General features: G+C 39.6%; 1 protein-coding gene across 7 annotated transcripts; it reads right to left on the bottom strand.

Moving 5' to 3' along the window:
- Positions 1–182: 182 nt before the first annotated feature.
- CBR4 (carbonyl reductase 4) lies at positions 183–8,108 on the bottom strand. Of its 7 annotated transcripts, none has more exons than XM_075500331.1 (7): positions 7,659–7,663; positions 6,484–6,549; positions 4,687–4,828; positions 4,042–4,162; positions 3,433–3,569; positions 2,713–2,847; positions 183–1,317 (listed from the first exon to the last, which is right to left on the bottom strand). In XM_075500331.1, exons 3-7 carry the CDS (start codon positions 4,826–4,828, stop codon positions 1,139–1,141), a joined length of 714 nt encoding a protein of 237 aa, XP_075356446.1. In that variant the 5' UTR covers positions 6,484–6,549; positions 7,659–7,663; the 3' UTR covers positions 183–1,138. The 7 variants fall into 7 exon arrangements, with proteins under 7 accessions (XP_075356446.1, XP_075356445.1, XP_075356447.1 ...); XM_075500330.1 differs by lacking the exon at positions 7,659–7,663 and adding an exon at positions 7,074–7,270; XM_075500332.1 differs by lacking the exons at positions 6,484–6,549; positions 7,659–7,663 and adding an exon at positions 8,030–8,108.
- Between the last annotated feature and the right edge of the window lie 12,989 nt (positions 8,109–21,097).

Raw genomic sequence — 21,097 nt, 5'->3', positions numbered from 1 at the left:
TGGAGCTAAAAAGTGAAGGTCCTAAACCACATTCATAGTTTTCTTCAGAGATGATAAAAACATCAATTACCAAAAATTACTTGATCTCAATAGAAAAGCCTGAGGTCAAATTTTTGGTAATTTTTCAGCAAGAGAGAAACACTCAGGATAATTTACAGCTGAATAATTACTCTGCTTCAAAAGATGCTTTGAATAAAATAAATGGCTATTTTATTGACTATACATATATATTGAAGAGCATCAGCATAACAGTTGAACTCAGTGTTCAAGAAGATAAAGAGCAAAACACCTTGCCTTCACACTCTGGAAATGATACGTGTTTCCTAAACATCTACTGAGTCAGTGAAAAGTCTTTTATGTGGCAAGGTCTGCAACTGTACTGTTCACCACTGTATGTGCCGCTGAGACTCAGAATATTACAGAATTAGCAACTCCAATGACCAATCAACAGTCCTTCTATGTATACATGCAAGTGCTACTGGATTAAATGAGTGCTGTACATACATTCAAGAATGGAACTGAGCAGGTTTTGTCTTTATAAAAACACATTGCATATAATTAAATCTCCTAAAGGCAATTCAGGTATGCTGAAGATCTAGAAGCAACTAGCTTTGTAGTGTTAGCTACAAACAAACAAAACCCAAAGGAAACTCCTTGCCACTTTGTAAGGACTAACTAATAAAAATAAAAAACTATGCAGTTTGTGATCTTCGCCTTACATGAGAAACTTGATGCAATCATACCTGCCAAACAATAAACATGCCTCCACGTTTTATTAACCTTTGTGTAACATGATAATTTGAATAAAATCTCCACTCTATTCCAAATTAGAAAACATGATTTTATAAAAATATAGTGCTTTAAAAATGTATCAGCATGTTATTTAAAACTATCGCCATACCAAAACCAGATCTTTTTCAAATTGTTACATACACAGACTTCATAATACCAAATGGACTCTTTCGGGTAGCTAAACATACATGCTGGACTTCACTGCTGAATTTCTCCTCTGACTAAATAATATCAAGCCAATTACATACATCAATCTTCAACTAATTTCCACCTTTCTCCCTTTAATTAGTATATATTTATATATTACCATCATGACATTAAAGTAGGCACTTATTCAAGGTAATGTTTAAGTCAGAAGCTGCAAACCTCCATCTACAACTAGAGTACTCCCTGTAACATAAGGGGACTCTAGAAGAAAGACAACAGCTTGTGCAACTTCACGAGGCTCTCCAAATCTCCCGAGGAGAATTGCTTTCTTCAGCTGATCTTCTTCCAAATGAGCAGTCATCTCTGTGTGAATAAAGCCTAAGAGAGGAGAGACATTTGAAAAGTTACCTAACCTTCAACTAAATTTCTCTAGCAGATTTTCCCTGGAATCCTCCAAAGTGAAATCTACTACCAGGATTCAGCACCAGCTACCATTCTTCAAAGTCTCAGAAGTCAGTCCACATCATTTTATGGCCAAGACCAATTTTTTTACCTAACCAATAAAATGTCTTCCGGTTTTGGAAGCACTGATGTAATAATCAAAATGCAGAGATCTATAGAAGTCCATAAAAAAAGAAAAGGTAACTAAAATTGGGTCCCAAAACCATATTTAGCATCACTGAGAAAGACACTTTGAAAGTCACTTTTGAAAGACAAAATACACTCATTTCACCAAAACATTCTCAATAAAAACACGAGTATGAAATCTCTGGCAAGAAACCCCTACAGTTTTCAAGTGTTTCCATTATATTTTAGAACTTATAACAGCACTTGCATAACTTTCTCTTATAGCACTCATTTGAAGAATACTTCTTCACATTTTTTAAGGACATTTCTTTACAATTTTCAGTTATCTGAGATTCAGTTTTCCCACTGCTGCACTTCTCTTCATATAAGCTGCAGCTTCATAACGAGCTGACCTTATCTGCTTTCTAGCTGCCACCAAGAACGGAAAGTCTCTGTTTTGCTTTCTACTTGCGCAACTCTGCCCCTTTATGATGGCTCTGGACCCTTCAGTGAGCTGCTCACTAAAGGTCACTAAACAATGAAAAAGTATTTTTCCTGCCTAGTTCACAAGCTGAACTGGTTCACGTAGAGGTCTGAAAGGCATCACAGCTAGCACAAGGCGAGCATCAGACTACACAGCTATGAGTGGAAAAAGTCAGAAAAAACAGAAGGGATTTTTCCTTAATGGTGGTGGTTTGCTTGGACTAGATCGTCTTGTGAAATCACAGCCTTATCCTCACAGAACTTTCTAGACTCTATCCTTTTTACTACAGGGATAGACAGGGATGCTTTCATGCCAGCTTCTCGTGGTCTTTCATGTTTCTCTAATAACAAATAAGCATTCTCTAGCAGGAGACGAGGGTACCTGTCTGTCTATATTTAGTTCTAATCCTTCCACCTGCAAGGACAGCAGGCTTTGAAGGACGAACAAAGAACAAAAGGCATTTATTATGTAATAATGGATAGAGGAACAGGTAGACACACTCTTCCAAATTTCTCAGTGTTCCCTTAAAAAGATTGAAGGTTTTGTAAAAGAATGTATTATACTTTAAACTGAAAAAAAGATATTAAAAACATTTACTTACAAAAGTTGAAGACAATAATAGCATTTGTCTTAAGTTACTTTCAGAGTACAGCAAATATCCAGCAGTCTTGATGATCATGTATTGCAACAGTCAAGGATGTAGGAACTTCCCAAAAACTAACCTGGAGCAACCACGTTGACTCGAATTTGCTTTTTTGCTACTTCTTTAGCAAGAGAGCGTGAAAATCCAACTAATCCTGCTTTGGTAGCACTGTATACGCTTTGACCAGAGTTGCCTTTAAGTCCTACAATACTTCCTAAAATACAGAAACATCAAAGAGAAGAAAAGATTAAATGACTAATTTGAAACCTTGCACTAGCTTTATCATTTTAGTTTTAAATTTGGAATGGAAAATGAGATTAAAAGAACAGGAATTAAAAGTACATTACTAAATGTACCTTATAGCCTACTGCTGGGATAAGCAAATCCCTCAATTATCTGTGATTTTTATGGAATCCATATATCTATGTTGACCAACAGGCACCAGGAGATTAAAATGAAGAGCTTTCTAAAAAAATATCCTTGCACAGAAAAAAAAAAAGAAACCAACTGTACCAATTTGGTTCTTAGTTAATAACTAGCAGCTGGTAGATTTACATACTGAAAGAGCTGATAAAGAATGGTAAAATTCTTTTTTCAATAACATATAAACTGTTTTCAGTTACTGAAACAAGCTAGTTTTGCGTTTAGAAGTTGCTGAAATTACACAAAAGAATAAGCATTCATAAAGAAATGCTAAATATAGAATGTCTAAATACAAAGAAAATAGTCGATTTACACCTGCTAAACCTTTCTAGAAAACTATTACATAGAATTCCACAGGATTAGACAAGCAACTTACCTATATTGACAATAGCACCTCCTTGTTGTTGAATCATACTTTTTACAGCAGCTTTGCATGTCAACATTGTTCCCAAAAGGTTAGTGTGAATCTGGGCTATCATATCTTCAGTCTTGGTTCTCAGTAACAAACCATCCCTGACAAACAGTCCAAAAAACCCAAAAGAACCCCAATGATCACATTTACTCATAATAAAACATGACGGATGAATGGAATATTAATGGGAATTTATATGGTTCTATACATTCTAGGATTCAAAACTATGACATTGCAAGGACGACACACAGTAAGAAAAAATTTAGCTATGCTTCTGGCAACAAAGCCTCCTTTGCAGGGAGGTATCAAACATCTGTTTGGACTATTTCAGGGTGAAGAAGTGGAAGAACAAGGAGTAGACGGGGAACTCATAAACTCAAAATGCAGAAACTACAGTGAAAACAGTGAATGTTATAATTTTACCTTCATCAGGAACAAAATACTGGTGAGCGCTTAATACTGGTTTTGGATGTACTTAGTAACAACACTCTTACTAAATGCAAAGGCCCTTAGCACCTTATAATAAGATGCTGTCATCTAGAATTACATATAATCTTGTAACAAATAACTAACCTGTTGATCCCAGCTGCATTAACCAGGTAGTTAATAGGACCTAAATTCCTCTGCATCTCCTCAAAAGTATTTTGGACTTCTTGTTCGCTGGATACATCACAGCTAAGTGCCAGATGTCCTGCTGTATTGAAATAAAGGCACATCATAATAATAGTAAAAGATGGTATACCATTCATAAACCTTATTCAGAATTTATCAAGTCAATTGCTAAAACAGATGTTGAACTAGTCGTAACTTGAGGAACCCATTTAATCTCCAGAGAATTAAATAAGGACAATTTTGTATTGATCAGTTATGTGACAATTTCCTGTTTTATATTTTGGCGTTTTGAAATCAGAAGTTCAGCATGAGCAGACTGGTCTCAATTCTGGCTTGGTCAGGAGCCAAGGATGACTCAATTCATACCACCTCCCTGTTGTGACCTTTCATCTTACCTATTCTATCCGCAAGATATGAATTGTAACATACTTATCTTTCCCAAAGAATATTGTGAAAATTGTACTGATACAGCTTTTCTTTCAAATTTCTCAGCCTTTACTTTCATTTTTATCTAGTTAAACAATGAGCTCATTTTATGACTTACTACTTTTACAAGTTACTGAATCATTGGACAGTGAAGAAAGTATTGCAAAGCAGCATACATACCACCAAGATTACGTGCAGTCGTTTGGGCTGCTTCCAGATTTCTAGCAATAATCGCCAGGCGGCAGCCTTTCTGTGCCAGTAATTCTGCAACAGCTTTTCCTATTCCTCGGGATCCTCCAAAAATGGCGCAAACCTTGCCCATCTTCAAAAATAATCCACAAATTGCAAATAAACTATGAATTCCAGGTCCAATATAGCAGAGAATAATCACTGTTGTTGTCAACAACATGGTCCTTACTAGTCTGTAGCATTTTGTAATATCGGATTATAGAATTAGTAATTTGTTAATTTTTTATTCACCAAAAAATAAATACTTGAACTAAATTAGACACCACTTCTATGAATGCAAGTTAATTCTTAATGATTTCTGAACTAGTAAAAAAATTAGGCATGTAATCCAGCATTTCAGTACTAGTGTTATAGTAACTCCTATTCAGTTGATGAAATATGCGATTTACGTATCTAAAGGCCATAATGTATCTTTCAGCTGTTTATTCAAAGCCAACGTAGTAGTTGCAATTATATTGTTCTTGCAAGTGTTATTCTTGTAGTCATTTAGCCTCAGGGTCTCACTCCATCCTAAGTATCTGTGTTGGACATCCACACTGCAAACACTACTGAGCATGATTCGATACTATTGTATTTACACTAGTTTAATACTAAGTTACACTACATAATACTATGTTTTACCACTAGCCTGAGGGGGTTTTGTTTCTGCTTTTGAAGAAAAAAAAAGCTTTTTGAAACGTGAAATGATTCTGAAGTAGCTAGCTTAGATGTTTAGGAAGGAGTGTAAGAAGAAAGTACTTCTGTAGAATGATCTTTTACTCTGCAACCTCTAGAAACCAATCAGCTGTTTTGGGATTTCCTGAGGAGCCAGAGGCAGAATCCAAGCAATAGTAACGAACCTCTTTTCCATACATTTGAATAAATCCTTTTTGAACCCAATTATACTTTGTCTCCATAACATCCTGAGGCAACAAGTTTCATTATTTGTGGAAAAGTACTTCCTTTTGTTCTTAATTTGCTTTCTGATTACAGAATACTATGCATTTCTCCTCATACCTTCCCCTTACTGTCTGCAACTTCAGAGGCTACTCTTCTGCATTTTACCCTCCCCCTATATCCTCTTTCAGGTCTACTTAGTTACTCTTATACATATGGAAGCCATCCTGTATCTCACTAAAGACTGTCCAAGCTCTCAATCCTGCCACCCTACCTTTGCCTTACTTAGGTCTATTATACCCTTTTTGATGTGCGATAACCAGAAGAACACACAGTGTTAAGCACAGAATCAACTCATTCAACACCGTCAACTCATACAACGGCATGATTTTGGCCTTCTGTGACAGGGCCTGGAAGAGCAGACAGTCCTTTTCTGTAACACAGCAAGCACAAGTGCTTGAAATCAACCCACGTGTCTGCTTCCACTGGCAAGTTTAAATCAGCTTCCTAAAAGTAGGAAGAGGATTAAATACTTGTATCTCAGGTGGTGTACAAAAAGATATCCTGCATGAAGACACTTCTTTAGCGATTAAAACAGGCACCACTGCCCCACCAGAAAGACTAATCTTTTGGGTAGTCTTCATTAGGCAGCTGGACTGCAAGAGATGAATCAAGAGGTCTTGCACCCCAGTAACTACAACTCTTACTGTCTCAGCAGACTAAAGGCACAACACATATTTTGTTGAGAGATTTTTTTGTTAGAAACAAAGTCTCAGTCTGCCTTCTCCATCATGACTGATCAGAATTACTTTTACAGAATTACCACAATGACTCTTGGAAGCTCTTGCCTACTTGTTGCAGCAATGTTGTACTAGGATTTCCTCCTTCATATTTTGTTCTTACCAGCACCGAGCATACCTACTCTTATTTTTATTTGAAACATGGAATAATAGAGATTAGGAGGGACCTCTATAAGTCATCTTGTCTAACTCCTCCACCCCTAAGCAATGTCAAGTGAACCATCTTATACTGTTTATAAATAGTCAGACCTACAGGTATTTTCCAAATAATTCTGAACACGCTTAGCTACACAGGACCCAAAAAGATGCCTGTGGGCTGAGAACTTCTTTAAAATGGTCTGAGGAGGTAAAAAATCTTAGTGATTCTACTGTTCTCAGAAAGAATAGTGAAAGTCCCTTGTGCATTAACCAGGTATTTACAGGGGGAGCATAAGGCCTACTGCCAATGCAGCAATATACAATTTGTGTTTTAGCACAAAAGAGCCATACAGATTCTTCCGAGTTGTGACTTGGGAGAAAAAAACTGCAGTAGGAGTAATAACCCTATACTCCCTGATCAAAGAAAGGTGGGGAAAAACAAGTATCTTTTGAGCAACAGGCTCTTCTAGGTCACCACACAGCACACACAAGCGGCTATACCACCTTTGTCCTCTACGGCCCTTCTCTCAGAACAAAGGTAATCCGTGACCACCAGGGTTCCCGTGGCACCGCTGCTAACCACCTCATGGCACCCAGCTCTAAATGCGCTGGAGGACGCCTTTCAACAAATGCGAGTCGGGATACCGGGCCAGGCCGGGCCACCGCACCGCCCGCACCGGCCTCATCCGCGGCCCACGCTGCGCCGTCAGGACACCGCCCCCCGCCCCGACCCTCGAGGCCAGCCCACCCTCCCCCCTCGGAAAGCCCTTCTTTTTTTTTGTCCCCTCCTTTTTTGGAGGAGGGAGGGGAAATCTGGGCTCCCACCAATCTCCCCCGGCCCGGGGCGGCACTTCCGTCCGTCCCCCCCCCTCCCCGACCGAAGCCCCTCACGGCTGAAGGCCGCCACCGCCCCCCGGCCGCAACCGCCGCGCGCGCACCGCCAGCTCTAACCGCCCCCAACCGCCTCTGCCCCGAGCCGCCCCGCCCGCCGCCAGGGGGTGGCCGCGCACGCAGCGAGGCCCCGCGCCGCCGGGGCGGAAGGAAGGAGCCGCCGCTGGGCAGGCGCGCGCGGCGCGGCTCCGCGCTCACCCTGCGTCTCCTCCTCAGGGGCAGGGATGGCGCGCAGGGAGGGCGGGAAGAGGGGAGGCAGGGCCTCGCAGCGGTCCGCCTCCGCACGGCTCCCGCTCCCGGCCCGGCGGTCAGGCTCAAGGTGGAGCCCGCGGCACGGACAGCGGGCCCCGGCGCCGGATGGGAGCCCGCCGCGGGGCACGCCGGGACGCATAGTCCGCGGGCGGCGGCGGTGCCACGGTGGCAGGGCGGGCGCTTCCCGGCGGTCGTCCCTGGCCCTCGCACGCCCTGAGCCAAGCGCAGGCTGCGCTTCCCACCGCCCCCAAAATCAGGAAGGCGGTGCGCCACAGGAGACTGATGAAAAAACGGCTTTTACGTGTATTTCAGTTTACCTTCTGGTTTCCAAGCAGCTTTTTGTTGGCTTTCCTTACAGAGGCTTTTTTCCTCCCCACCAAGATGACGGTTCAGGTCTGAACTGAACACAGGCGTCACGAGATGACAAAATGATGTAAACCACCTGTTTACAGAAGCCGTTATTGCTGTTCACAGCTAGAAAGGGAGCCGGGAGCTGCTGGTGCGTATGCTGCACCCTCTGCACCAGCAACGTAGCTCGGGCAAGATGAAGCTCCCCATGGCGTGGTGGCCAGTTGCGCCAAGGGAGATGCGCCAAGGCAGGGCCGCTGCCATGGCCCCCGTGGTCATGGAGAATGGGTCTTGGCCCTTCTGCTTTTTTTTTACATTTTCAAGTTTTTAAAATACGTTTTACATCTAGTTATCTCGACAACATCCGTCTGAGCCACTTCTACTATGCTTCCCGCTTAGCCCAAGTACTTGTTGCCAGAATTTATATGGGGCATGAAATAGCTGCCTCACTCAACACTGGAGATACCTGTCCTGTTCTTGTTTCCCCCTCCACATACAAAAAGATGTTTCATATGTAGACACATACAAGCAGATGAACAAGGATTTTGTCTCTTTGATTTTCACATTTCCTTGCCCCCAAATCCCTAGGATCTTGTGTGAAGCATCACTATACCAGTAGTTAAATCAGAAACACCTGAAGGCAAATAAACCCAAAATACAGAAACACCTCTGAGAGTTCCTGTTTAGTAACCAAAATAAGCTTCACGATATGCAATTAATCTAATACAAAAACCTGCTATGTTTTAACAGCAATGCTGTTAACACTTACATCTGATTATGTGCTGGAGGTGTTCCTGTGGACTTTTAAGTCACATATACTAAGTACATTTTTTTACCTGAGAAATAAGAATAAAACGGATCACAATCGTGTACAAGAGTACACTTTTGACATTTTTTTGAGAAAAATTATTATTAAAAGGTTCCACAAAGTAACAAGTGTCAAAATCACACTAGCGTTTCTATGAGCTCAGTGGGAGTGTAACTTCGTACAGTTCTTGCTCTTGATTTGAAGGCTGTTATTCAGGATTTCAGATTATAAATGTTTCCAAGGGAGCTGTAGAGAGTTTAATAACATTACCTGTATTCATGTAGGATTCTTTTTCCATGGATCATTCTTTACATATAGAAGGAAAAGCAGATTGAGGCATTGCTAAACAGATGGAACATCTGTAAGAAAAAAAATCTTCAAGAAAAGCTGTTACGCAAAATTAGTTTCTTTTAGCAAGTATGTTTATATTGCAAGCTGGTCCTGTTTTCAAAAGAGTAAATGAAATTTTGTGATCCAATGACATTTCAGAATATGCCATATTCTGGACAAATATACCATATGCTGAAAAGCCGGAGGTCCCAGTGATGAGTAAGAAAAGGCATAGAGAACCGAGACTATGACTCAGAATAGTCTCTGACCAAGACTTTTGGTCTCTAGCATAACCAAGGATCAGGATTCACAGGGGAAAATTACGGCTTTTTCTTCAAGTGATACATACAAGCAAAGTAACACAGGGGGGAGAAAAATTGTCCTTAGTGATATGGCATGTTTTCTGAAGATGTGTATACTACTGCGAGAGTAACAATGAGTGCCATATTGTACAAGGACAGCAGCAGGCAGATTTTATGTGAAAATTATATTAGTAATTATGACTTTAACCTATTTGTGACCTGTGTCCTCATCCAGAGAACTGACCCATCCTTGTAAGAAAGTTAAAGAAAAGCTGATCTTTGCTGTACTGTTAGGACTTTGCTGACACAGAGTAAGCATGAGTTTCACTGTATTTTTTTTAGAACTGTTTTAGAGTTGACGAAGTAAAATATCCTCTTCCAAAGTTCAGACAAGATTCTGTTAAATTCTTGTTCATTAACCGAGTGCTTAAAACAAGATGTGTGTTCGTTCATTGGCCAAAGTGACATTAGCCTTTTTCCTCCGGATGCCTGGTTAAATCATGAGATCAGATAGTCTAAGTAGAGTTCGTCTGAGCCAGTTCATTTACACTGATTTCCCATTAAAGCAAGATGAGCTAGCGGGGTCCAAGAGAAAAATTAGTGTCATACTGAGTACCTCCCCCTTCTGGGGGACAGTAGCTGGTAGATGAACTTGATCTGATAGACCTGCTCTGTCCATCACGTCCAGATCTGTAACAGCTAGTTCAATACTGCCCATTATTATGCCTGGCTTACTATTAATGTGGAATTATGAGCTAATAATTCTTGTATGGCTCTCTATGTCACCATGTATACACACATTTGGAACCTGTTCACAATATAAAAAATGATGCAGTGGTCTTTCCTGAGGCCTGATGCATTCAGGCATTAAAAATACTCTTCCTAAGAGAGTTTTCTGTTCTTTTCTTAAAACATTTCTATTATTCTTCCACACAATTGAGATACTGCTTTCAAGTAAGCATTCCTCTGTTAACAGGGGAAAAACACAATATCCTCAAACAGGAAAGGATATTTAACGTATCTAAAAGCATAAAATGCAAATCAAAGCATAACATCACAAAACAGTGGCCATAGCCGTTTCTGTAACTGAGTCCCCTGTATCAGCTATTTCAAATTCCTCTTGGTTTTGGATTTGAGGCTAGATTTACAAAGGAACTTGGGTGCTAATCATTAACCACATTGGTGCCCAAATCTGTGGTCTCTTAAATTTCTGCCAAGAGTCACACATGAAAGAGTCACACTACTCAAAGGTCCAGCAGCATTTTCATACCATTCCCTATACTGCTTGTGAAAGCATACCTACCACATTATATGGTTTTTGTGTAAGGCCAGAAATAAAGCAACTGGAGAACTGGCTGCACGTATAAGTCAGTCCCATTTTAAACAAAAGCCTGCTGGTTGGAGCATTCGGCTAAAAGAAAACCTGTTTTCAAATCTTCTGTCTTACTGGAAACACGGTCACTAACTACAGTCTCTCACAATTGAACAAGAGTGTCATAACCATCAATCTGAAGTGGTTTCAGTTTATAGGAAAATTAAAGTAAGCCACAGAAATTTGACCCTACAGCCTACTGTCCAGAGATGTAAGAGCGTGGGGTTAAGCATCTATTGAAATCAACAGTTCATTCAAGAAACTATTTTGCTTTTCAGCTGGCATATTAAAAATGACCTATCTAGGTTAAGCAAATCTGATGATGAGGGCATGTATCTGGAATACAGGAGTCATGGACTTAGAACAGAATTAAGCCAGTGAAGAGTTTAAAAACAGAGGTTTCCTTCTTTCCAGGCCAAATGATAACTGGGTGGCAGGTTACACAGTCAGTACACCACTACGGATTTCCTCCTGTGAAAAAAAGGGCAGAACTGGACTAGGTGCCTCATTCTAGGCGAGCTCTCCTCTAGACCATAGAGGAACACTGTCGTTAGGGCTCCTCATAATTTTCTACTTTGCCTGGGCAGCTCAGCACTGAGGTTGCTGACCCTTTCTGTTCCTGTCAAGCCTAAATCACCCCTTTCATCAGATGTGCACTTGTGATTTGCATTGGGGAAAATCAGGTCTAGTTACTGATTTTATATATATACACACACATATATAATACATAAATTATATAACTAACAAGTTATACATTGCAATTCCCAAATCTCTTTGATATGGCCTCAGCCTTCCAGGCAAGTGATACAAAGCCTGAGATGAACTCCTGAGGAAAAAACCCACCACCTAGTTGTATGACAGAAAAACACTCCCCTCTCCTCCCAGTATTTTGCAACTTGGCAAACTTTTCCCAACCACACCGGTTCAGATATTTAAGTGGCCAAATTATCATACTTCTAGTCTTAAGTGATCCTTTTTTTATTACGCTGCAGTGTGTTTTGTTTTTCTAGACTATCCAAAATCTCTGCAATATCTGTTATTGTGTTGTAAGAGTGAATTTTTATCATGCCAACATGAAGAGTTTTTGTACAATTTAGATGTACTTTTTCAACAAATATGTGGGCAAACTTTTTCCTCTTAAGAAACTTATGCCCAGTATCCCTGTGAAAAGTCTTTCCTCTTAAAAAAGAAAAGAAAACAGAACAAAACAAAGCTATCAGAGGCTTTGGCAAATTACCTAATGTTTTCATATCCTCCTGGCTAAACAGGTTTCCTCACTACAACTAGTATTATTTCACACTTCAGCGTGAGGCCCATGTTTAAGTTAGCACAGTCACTGAACTGCTGCTGCTTCTAGTGAGAAGTCAGGCGCACCACAGAGGCAACAGAGAGAAGCTTGTATTATTGCTGCTTAATCTGTTGCTAAAATTGAACACTTCACTTCCAGTGCTGCCATGCAGCACCTCACACCTTAAAAGAAAACAACCCCACCATCGGCCACCCCTGTAAAAGTATCTTCAAGAAACATTTGTCGCACATTCAGGCTCTGTCCAGGACTCCAGTCTGATCACAGGCACTGGCCACTCCTACCATCTGTCAGCGGACTTTGGACCAAAGAGATGGAAACTAGGATCTCAGCATCTCTCAAAATCTCTTGCTTCCCTCTGTATGTCCGACTCCTCTTTAAGGACTGCACTGCCACAGAGTCTATCAGTGTTTAGCTCATGAGTCCCAAGCCAGTGAGGACTGGGAACAAGGAGAAAATAAACAGCTCAGCCATCCAGAGACTAAATTCGCCGCTTTCTGTACAGCACCTTTTAGACAGCTTTTCAAAACTGCAAAGAGCATCACACAGAGCAGTCAGCATCTCCCAGCAAGGTAATGTGGAAAACAAGCAAAACTGACAACACCACAGAAGGACATGTCTCACTCCCAGCAGTCACCACTGACCATTTTGTATAGAAAGGATTTTTTTTGTGTATTGCATGTTCTGTAAGTGCTATGAGTTTCCACTAGATGTCTGGTACAATGACATCCAAGAGTTTTGCAGAAGTGTTTGGACAGCCATGACTGAATAACTCTCCTCCTGTTCTCTTAGCGGCAATTTACTTTTAATTGTATCTAATATACTCAACAGAGAAAATAAACAGTCTCAGGAACAACACTTAAGAATAGGTAAATGCCATTTATAAAAGTCCACTCAAGACCTTGCGTAATTTATGGGGTTTTTTTCACGTATCAACGCAGTCTTAACTTCCCCCATTCTTCCTTTCATAGCCTCATCCCTTTTCCCATTCACTATATATTTACATAAGCTGCAAAATAAGATCCATGGCCAATCATTTCAAGAATTAATTTATCCTGTAACAATCTGTTTGAAAATTATTACAATTGTTGGTGAAAAAAAAAATTTTTTTGAGAAGTATTTATCAGCACACATAACTGGGTTTTACCTCAAACATACAGAAAACTGCTCTCAGCATTAAGACTGACAGCAAAAAGCTCTAAACAGCCAAAATTTCCTTCACATTATGATGGAGCAAGCGTCAAGGTTTTCCTGCCCTAATACATCACTATCACAGTCTCAGGTTTTGAACCTCCCCAAATGCTATGGACAACTCCGAATTGTCGCCCACTTAAGTCCTGTGATGCAGCCTTCTGGAAATTTACTGCATCTACTCCTATTTACTTGTAGTACACTGTATTTACTGTGTCTTAAAGTTTGTTTTGTTGGGGAAAGGGAAGAAAGCAGGATGGTGGGAGAAGATGACAAGAAGGGGGCAAAGTCAGAAAGAAGGGCAAAGGGCAATAAAGATGGAAAGAGTCTACCTAATGATTTGGACTGAACTCATTAGGGTAAAAATTCAGCTAAAGGCCCATACTGCAGGAGTAGTAAAACACAGTTAATAAGCAACATGAGTTGGTCCTTCACCTTCCTTCTCATAAGAAGCTCTAAGAACTTACACAAAAAAAGTCTTTGTTTTATAAACACAGTGATCAGCCCCCCCCAGGAAATAGGAGACCCGAGACAGATGGAAGTGAAATACTTCTATGATTCCTCCTAATATCTACATTGAAATCCATAACATTTATGAAAAGGAAGAGACCAAAAGCTGTTTGAATCAGGAAACTGAAGGCATATCCACAAGCATTAAACCTTTTTTAGGGCCTCACCTATTTTAGCCTATGTTCATTATGTGACCATGAATATGTTTTCAAGGTTAGCTCTAATGAGGCACAAATTTACTGAGTACAGGAATACCAACTTAATGTAGCACATCTACTTACTGAAAGAAAGCAGCAAGCCAAGGGACCGTGTAGTCATCCCCCCATAATTGCAAATAGCTGTCATCCTAAACATAAGGACTTACACTGGCAAAACTTCAGTTGATGATTTGCCAGCAATGAGTGTTGAACACAGTCCGTAGTAAATGGCAACTGTGATAGTGATAGTGACAATCACTCATATCTCATAGACTGCTCACCTCCTTTATCTTCACCAGTATTATAGGAAATGTCAAAACCAATATTCTTTACAGCAGCTACCCATTTTGCAGCCTGAAACACATACAGTAATACTTGGAGAGCTTTCAAGGAACTCAGTTCCCAACATTCAATTTTCTCTATCAGATTGTCCTAAATAAATCTAGTTTCATATCGCATCTCCTCGCAGAAATACTTTGCTGTCATTTCATCCTGCTCATGTACTTAACTGAGCAGCTGAAGACTTCATCTTCTTGTGACATACAGAAGCCCTTACTGTTGTATGTCCTTCCAATGATTGAGCATTGAAGTAGTAAATCACAATAATACCCAATCAGCTGGCTTAATGAGGTAGGAAGTAGGTTATTAAAGATGAGAAGAGATATTTTTAGATGATTGCATACACCGTTTTTTAATTTACCTCTCAGAGTGAATATTTTCCTTCAAAAATTATCAGAAGTGATTAGCATCCTTGGAAAGAATTAACTATTGCTTGCGCCAGACTATGTCAGATTAAGTAATGTTCGATTATATAAAATGCATACCTTATTTCAACAGGTTTTTTTTTTAATCATTCCTCACAGGTTTTGATTTTCAAGAGCACAGTTTATGATGAGACTCTACTAGAAGTCAAACATTTTTATAGCTCCCTGCAAGAGGTCTGATCACTCCGGCCCAACCACACACACTTAATAGTGTGGCTTACAGAAACCCAGGATGGCACAAGCTACTGTCTCTAGACTCCAGAAGGGAATTTTGTTAGGAATCCTATATATTTACTTTATAGAAAAGACAATTAAATATTTACCGCAAAGAGGGAAAAAAAGAGCAATTTAGAAGATCAGTCTAGAAGGTGTGTCTTTTACCACACTATGACTATATTGGCTATGAAAATGCAAAAGTGATGAACAACTCTCCTGGTTCAAAGCCACATGATGCAGGTTGATACAGCTGCAGGGAGCTACAGGAGCCTGTTTTGAGTTTCTTTTTCCCAGAACAGGAAAAATTCACATATATATTTTAAGTACACTTTTTTTGTTTTATCCTCACTTGCCTAAATCTTCTCTATAAGGTTATGTATCGTTTCTATACTGAACATACAGAATATACTGTATCTGCACATTGCAGTCGTAGATTATCCCCAGCCTGCTGTGGACAAGCTCCCCCTTCTGTCAGCGTTCAGCCTCTCTTTATCCAGTTTCTACACATCACGTTCTTTTTTTCTTGACAAAAGAAACACTCTCTCCCTCTTCCCATCCAAGTTCTTTCAACGGATGCAAAGCTCATTTACCACTGCTTAAGCAGGGTCCCCCCTTTTTTTTTTTTTAAGGAAACTATACATTTGCCAAAAATAGCAGTTCTGAAGAGCACTGAAAATTACACAGAAAAAAATAATGAATAAAATTTGGGAATGAAGTACATTTGTCCATGTTTGAAATTTTTTTTAAAGAAAAGCTAGAGTTTAGCTTTTCAGAGAGTTATTTAACTGAAACACTGAATATTCTGAGAAGATCGAAGCTAATATTTCCCTCCTAATTTTCACAGTTTAGCTAGTAAACCAGAGAAGATGCATAAATGCAGACCAAGCATTTAACAAAGGCCCTGCTATTTTCCCAAAACCAGATAGCTGGCTTCTCCTCCCTGCTGATTCTCTGCAGCAAGAGGTTCATTAGGCATGACTTTTTAAGCTGTACCTGCAGCTGCAACCAATCTTAACTAGAATAGCAGAGTCCATTGGTTTTATGTCTTTTCCTTCTTCTACATGGTTATTCCCTTCATGTTTTTCTCTCTTCCTAGTAGACAAAAGGAGAAAGAATGCTTCTCTCTTTCCATCTTACAGGAAAGAGGAACAGTCATCTTTATTGTCTCCAGCCATAGCCTCTTCCGTAATACTGCCCACAGACTGAAGATTTTCAAGCAAAATTGCCTGAATCTGGACTTCAGTGACTATCATTGCATAATACCACACTGCATCATGCATTTCAGATCATAATTATTTTAGGCAACCTATACCAGTGGGTAACATTTCTGCAGAGTGTGCAATGTTTACATAGCAGAATTCATTTCTGTTTACTTCATCGAATCATTGTTGAATTTGAGGATGCCTTTCATAAACAATTATTCTGCACTAATAGTAACAAGTAACACATTTGCTTTACAGACACCTCAGTGAAGCACTCCTGTCAACATGAGTTGTCTGTCGTGTGCTTTAATATGTTTTGAAGAAAATATGGGATGCCATCTGGCTCCGAAATGCTCATTAAATCCATTGGAATACGAGTGTTTAAGGAAGCTAACATCGCATGATGCCCACCACTTTAAAAAAAAGAAAGAAAGAAAAAAAGTATTTATAGATTATATAAACAAAAAAAGGAAGTGGTTAAATTTTGTTTATAATTTAATTTCCTACAACTAAAAACATGCCAGCCATTCGGAGAATAAAGACAGAATAAAGACAGATGACAGCTCCTGTTCCCAGGAGTTTATGGTCCAAGTTTATTTTCCGAGTGGCATGAAGAAGGGAAAAAATTCTAGCAGGGGAATGGGATGCTAAAGCCATAGACTATTTAGGTTTCTCAGGTGAAGGATGTCCCTATGAACTGAGATTCAGAGGGCATGCTCCAAGTTTCTTTTAAGACTTGCCAAGTCACTTAAGATTTTCCCTCCAAATGTCAGTTCTCCCATCTTTAATTGAGGCTAATGGTTGTCAGCGTCCGCTGTTGACACAGCCCTAAGGAAAGATCTCCTACTCTACAGTTACTGTCTTTTTCTATGGAAGCACTTTTAGGCCTTAACGTAGAAAGAGGACTGCACCTGAAAAAAATGAATTACCAGATACCAGGCCATTACCAGGCCTTAAACCCCATTTGGGAAGGCATCATCTTTTATTAGGGGAGTCGCTCAATTCATTTTTCATGGGAAATTTAAAAATAAATAATTAGGGGAAGTTGGGGGAGTTTCAAAAAAATTCCAAGTGTTTAATTTAAAAAAACAGGTTTGACAGTAACTCTGTATTTCCCATAATTTTTCAAATAAGATCTATCCTATTTACTAAAACCTGCTAGACTTTCATTTGCTAGAATAAGCAAGTGCTTTAACCAGAGTTTTTTTGTGGTAATGTGCATTTAGATTCAAAAGCTGTTAAATACATGTAAATAAACAATCTGTTAAATACGTGTTAAGCAATTCTACTTATGACACATTGGTCCATTGCCTGATGACAATGTTGCAAGAGTAAAGAACAAGCTGCAATCCTGCAGAAAATAGCGCAGGGAATAAAAGGAAGGAGAACAACAGATAACCAAATGGGATAAGAATGAAAAAAACAGTAAGGCCTCATCCAGTAGACAGCAGGACACCATCTCCTGAATAACATGTGGAATAACGGTGGGTATATTTTCTCCATTGTAAGAACCTGGTAATGTTGTGCCAACTGACCTTATCCAGCCTCTCTGCATTTTCTCAACTCAATGCACAGCTATTTTTAGCCACAGAACTCTGCAAAATGTTTTATAACCCATTTTGGCTGTAACGCTGCATCCAGTTGCAACATCCTTCATAGCTTTAACTAATCTAGGCTTACTATTTTGTTAAGCAGTTGAGGAGAAAGGATACATTGGGAAATAAATAAGGCACTGAACTCCACTATTTGGCTGTAAAAGGAAGCCTTTTGCTCTAACACTTCTGTACCTGCCACACTCAGAAATTATGATGGCAAAGACAAGTCCGTCAATGAAGGGTGGAGGCTGTAAACAAATACACTTGCTGCCACGCTCTTGTGTTCTGCCATCTGGAACTTTACAACGCAGCAGGAGGTTTCAAAACAAGATTCTTGTAAGTTAATAAATCTGTTATGCTGACAAGAGGGTCATTCTGTTTTTGATAAGACAGACTGCTCCCTGAGGGATGAGAAAACCCATGTATGTGGAATTAGCGTGCCCTGTCTGTGCTGGCAAATTTATGTGAATGTGAGACAAGCCATTGCTGGGTAGCAGTTCCTAATGAGCCTCCCTTGGCATGTGCAGGGTAGCCATGCAGAGATTCATTTGATGATAAAACAGATAAGCTATAAAGAGCAGGATACAGCAGGTATTCCACTCATGCTAACTCAAAAGCAGCACACATTTGAAGATCTTTTTACCAGCTGAGAAATCACAGCTGTCACTAATACTAACTATTTCTGTGTATTTTATCAGCTTAGCAAGTAAATTAGTAGTTAATTTCTTCTGTCAAAAGTACAAAACATACAGGACAGTATGCTACCTAATGATATCAGCATTCCGAGTATTTCCAAACTTGGGCTGCACTCGTGTAAATGAAAAATGCAAAACAAAGCCCAGTTCTACCACCTGACTAAAGCTCTCTCACAGTAGCATTACCATTTGCATCTCTCATGCCTCTATAATTGTTTCATAAGGAAGAATTTTCTGGGTTTATTTGTAACGTATATATGCATTATGCAAAGCACATGCTAAGTTGATAGAAGTTGTTTCAGGTAAAACAAAGATATCATCAGCCTGGATCACAGCTCCATCTATAGCTCTGTTTTCTATAATAAAATCAGCTCTGTTTTCTATAATAAGATCCATTTATTCTGCTACAGCATGTTACAGTTCTTTCAGAAGAACACCCACATTAACACATAAATGGCAACTCCAGCCATACAAATACTAATGGCATAGTATTCATCCATTATCTTCCTTTGGAGGACAAGGCGTTGTAATGCTACAGGTCCTAATTTCTTTTTACAGCATCATTTGAAAGGCATGTCTTTTTTGCAGACACTAACAAACACAGGTTACACGTTTACCTTAATTTTCATACCTTTACCACATCCTGTCACCATAAATCTTTAGTTAATAGTGTGCAGCCATTCAATTTCTAGGCACAGTAATTTTGTCAAATTATTGTAGTCCTTCCTGCAGCTGATATCTAGCATTGGTACCAGTACCAATCCCAGAATTAGCGCTCCCCCTCACTTATACACTTCCAGTTCTAGTTTGCCTGTAAGGCGAGGAATCAGAGTTACTTCAGTCTTTCCTTTCCCCAAAGAGAATGCTTTGCTTTTTAAAATGTGCAAAGAAAGGAAGAAAGAAAAGCATATGCACTAGTGTCACACTCTCCAACCCTTCAAACATACTACCCTGAAGTAAAGAGCTTCTCACATCTGTTTTAGAGAAAGACGTCCCTCTCCCACCTCCCACTTTTGAACTTTCATTGTTCAAATTGTCAGCACAGATAACATTCACCTTACTTTTCCTTCACAGCTTGGGCAAGTAGTTCTCCCAGGTACCACAGATGTTGCCTTCCTGCCACCCAAACCAAACCTACGCACATATACTACAGATGCCTGATCCAATGTCTAGCTTACACCTAGCATTTTATTTCCTTTTCCCAAAGAGAAAGCATTTGCCTCTTAATTTCTAACTCTGCATCTACAAATTTCTCATCCTAGACTTCAGCAGTTTTCCAGCAGTAGTGAGAGGAGATTCCACATGGCTAACATTGGACATGCATAAGTAGATAAAATTTTTTGTCAGCATTGCCAGAATTTCTTGGAACAAGTCTTGATCCATGTGCTGAGCCTCCTGATTAGAGCAACTGAAAGCCTTTGCTTTGTACTTGCTTTCAGCGGAGACATGCACTGCTCTCAGTGTCTGTGTCAGCAGACTGTTTTAAAATACTCAGTTGGTGAAGTCTCTGGGATTATTTGCTTAAGCATGGTCCAAGGCATAATTTAAGTCCCTGATTCAGCAAAACTCACAAGCACCTGAAACTCCCACTGAGGTCAGTATAGCTGTAGTGCATGCACCAAATCACAGCCATGGTGACTAATGCACAGTGTGGGAGGAAGGGAGAGAAAGTATTCTAGGCCAATTCTGTGAACCATGACCATTAAATCTCAAACTAGAAAATAGAAAACGTTACCCGAGCTCTCCGAAGTGCTGTACTTTCCCCTGATGTCTAAGTGTTACAGCACCCAAGAAATCAATTTCAGGTTTGAAATGTCAATTTAATTTATTTTTGCTATATTACAAAAGTATAAATAACTTCTATTTGTAAGTAACGTCACATATTTTTCCTAGAACCACGCCACTTTATTTCCAGGATGGTCCAGAGGGAAAAAAACTATGATTCAGCAAAACACCTCATCACACATTTAACTTTTAAGATCATGTTTAAATCCATTCCTGTTCTGTAAAGTGCTTAACAACATTTTTTAATTAGCTTTTTTTGTTTAGTAAGAGTCCAATGCACTTAATCCTTTATGAAATGAAGGCCTAGGAGGTTAAGTGGTGCATGTGAGAAGGACACAAAAGGATTTGGTTGGGCATAAGATCAGGCTACATCATAATCAGCCACTCAACATGCTAGTTCTAGCTATAAAAAAGTAATTTAAAGTTACAAGCAAGACATTACATTCATGCCTTAGGGACGTCTTTTATATTTGGAATCATTATTTCAGCATCTAATATCTCTTCCAAAAGCATTCTGTTGTGGTACTAAATATAGCAGAAAGATAACATAAGCCAGCTAGAAGCTATTGTAGATTTGTCAATAGTACTTTTAGTTATAAGAAAATGGGCTATTTGTGTTTTTTTCCAATGCCAGACACACTGACAGCTTTAAGAAAAAACATCAGCTAGAAGTTGACCAGAATCTAGTATTTGCCCTTGAAAAAAATGTATTTCGTTAAAAAATGCTGCTTTTGACAGGTTTGTAAAAGAGAAATCATGCAGAC

This window comes from Mycteria americana, chromosome 4, assembly GCF_035582795.1.
Source record: "Mycteria americana isolate JAX WOST 10 ecotype Jacksonville Zoo and Gardens chromosome 4, USCA_MyAme_1.0, whole genome shotgun sequence".
Lineage (NCBI taxonomy): Eukaryota > Metazoa > Chordata > Aves > Ciconiiformes > Ciconiidae > Mycteria > Mycteria americana.
Note: the sequence above shows the minus strand (reverse complement) of the source record. Positions and strands in the feature narration are given on the sequence as shown.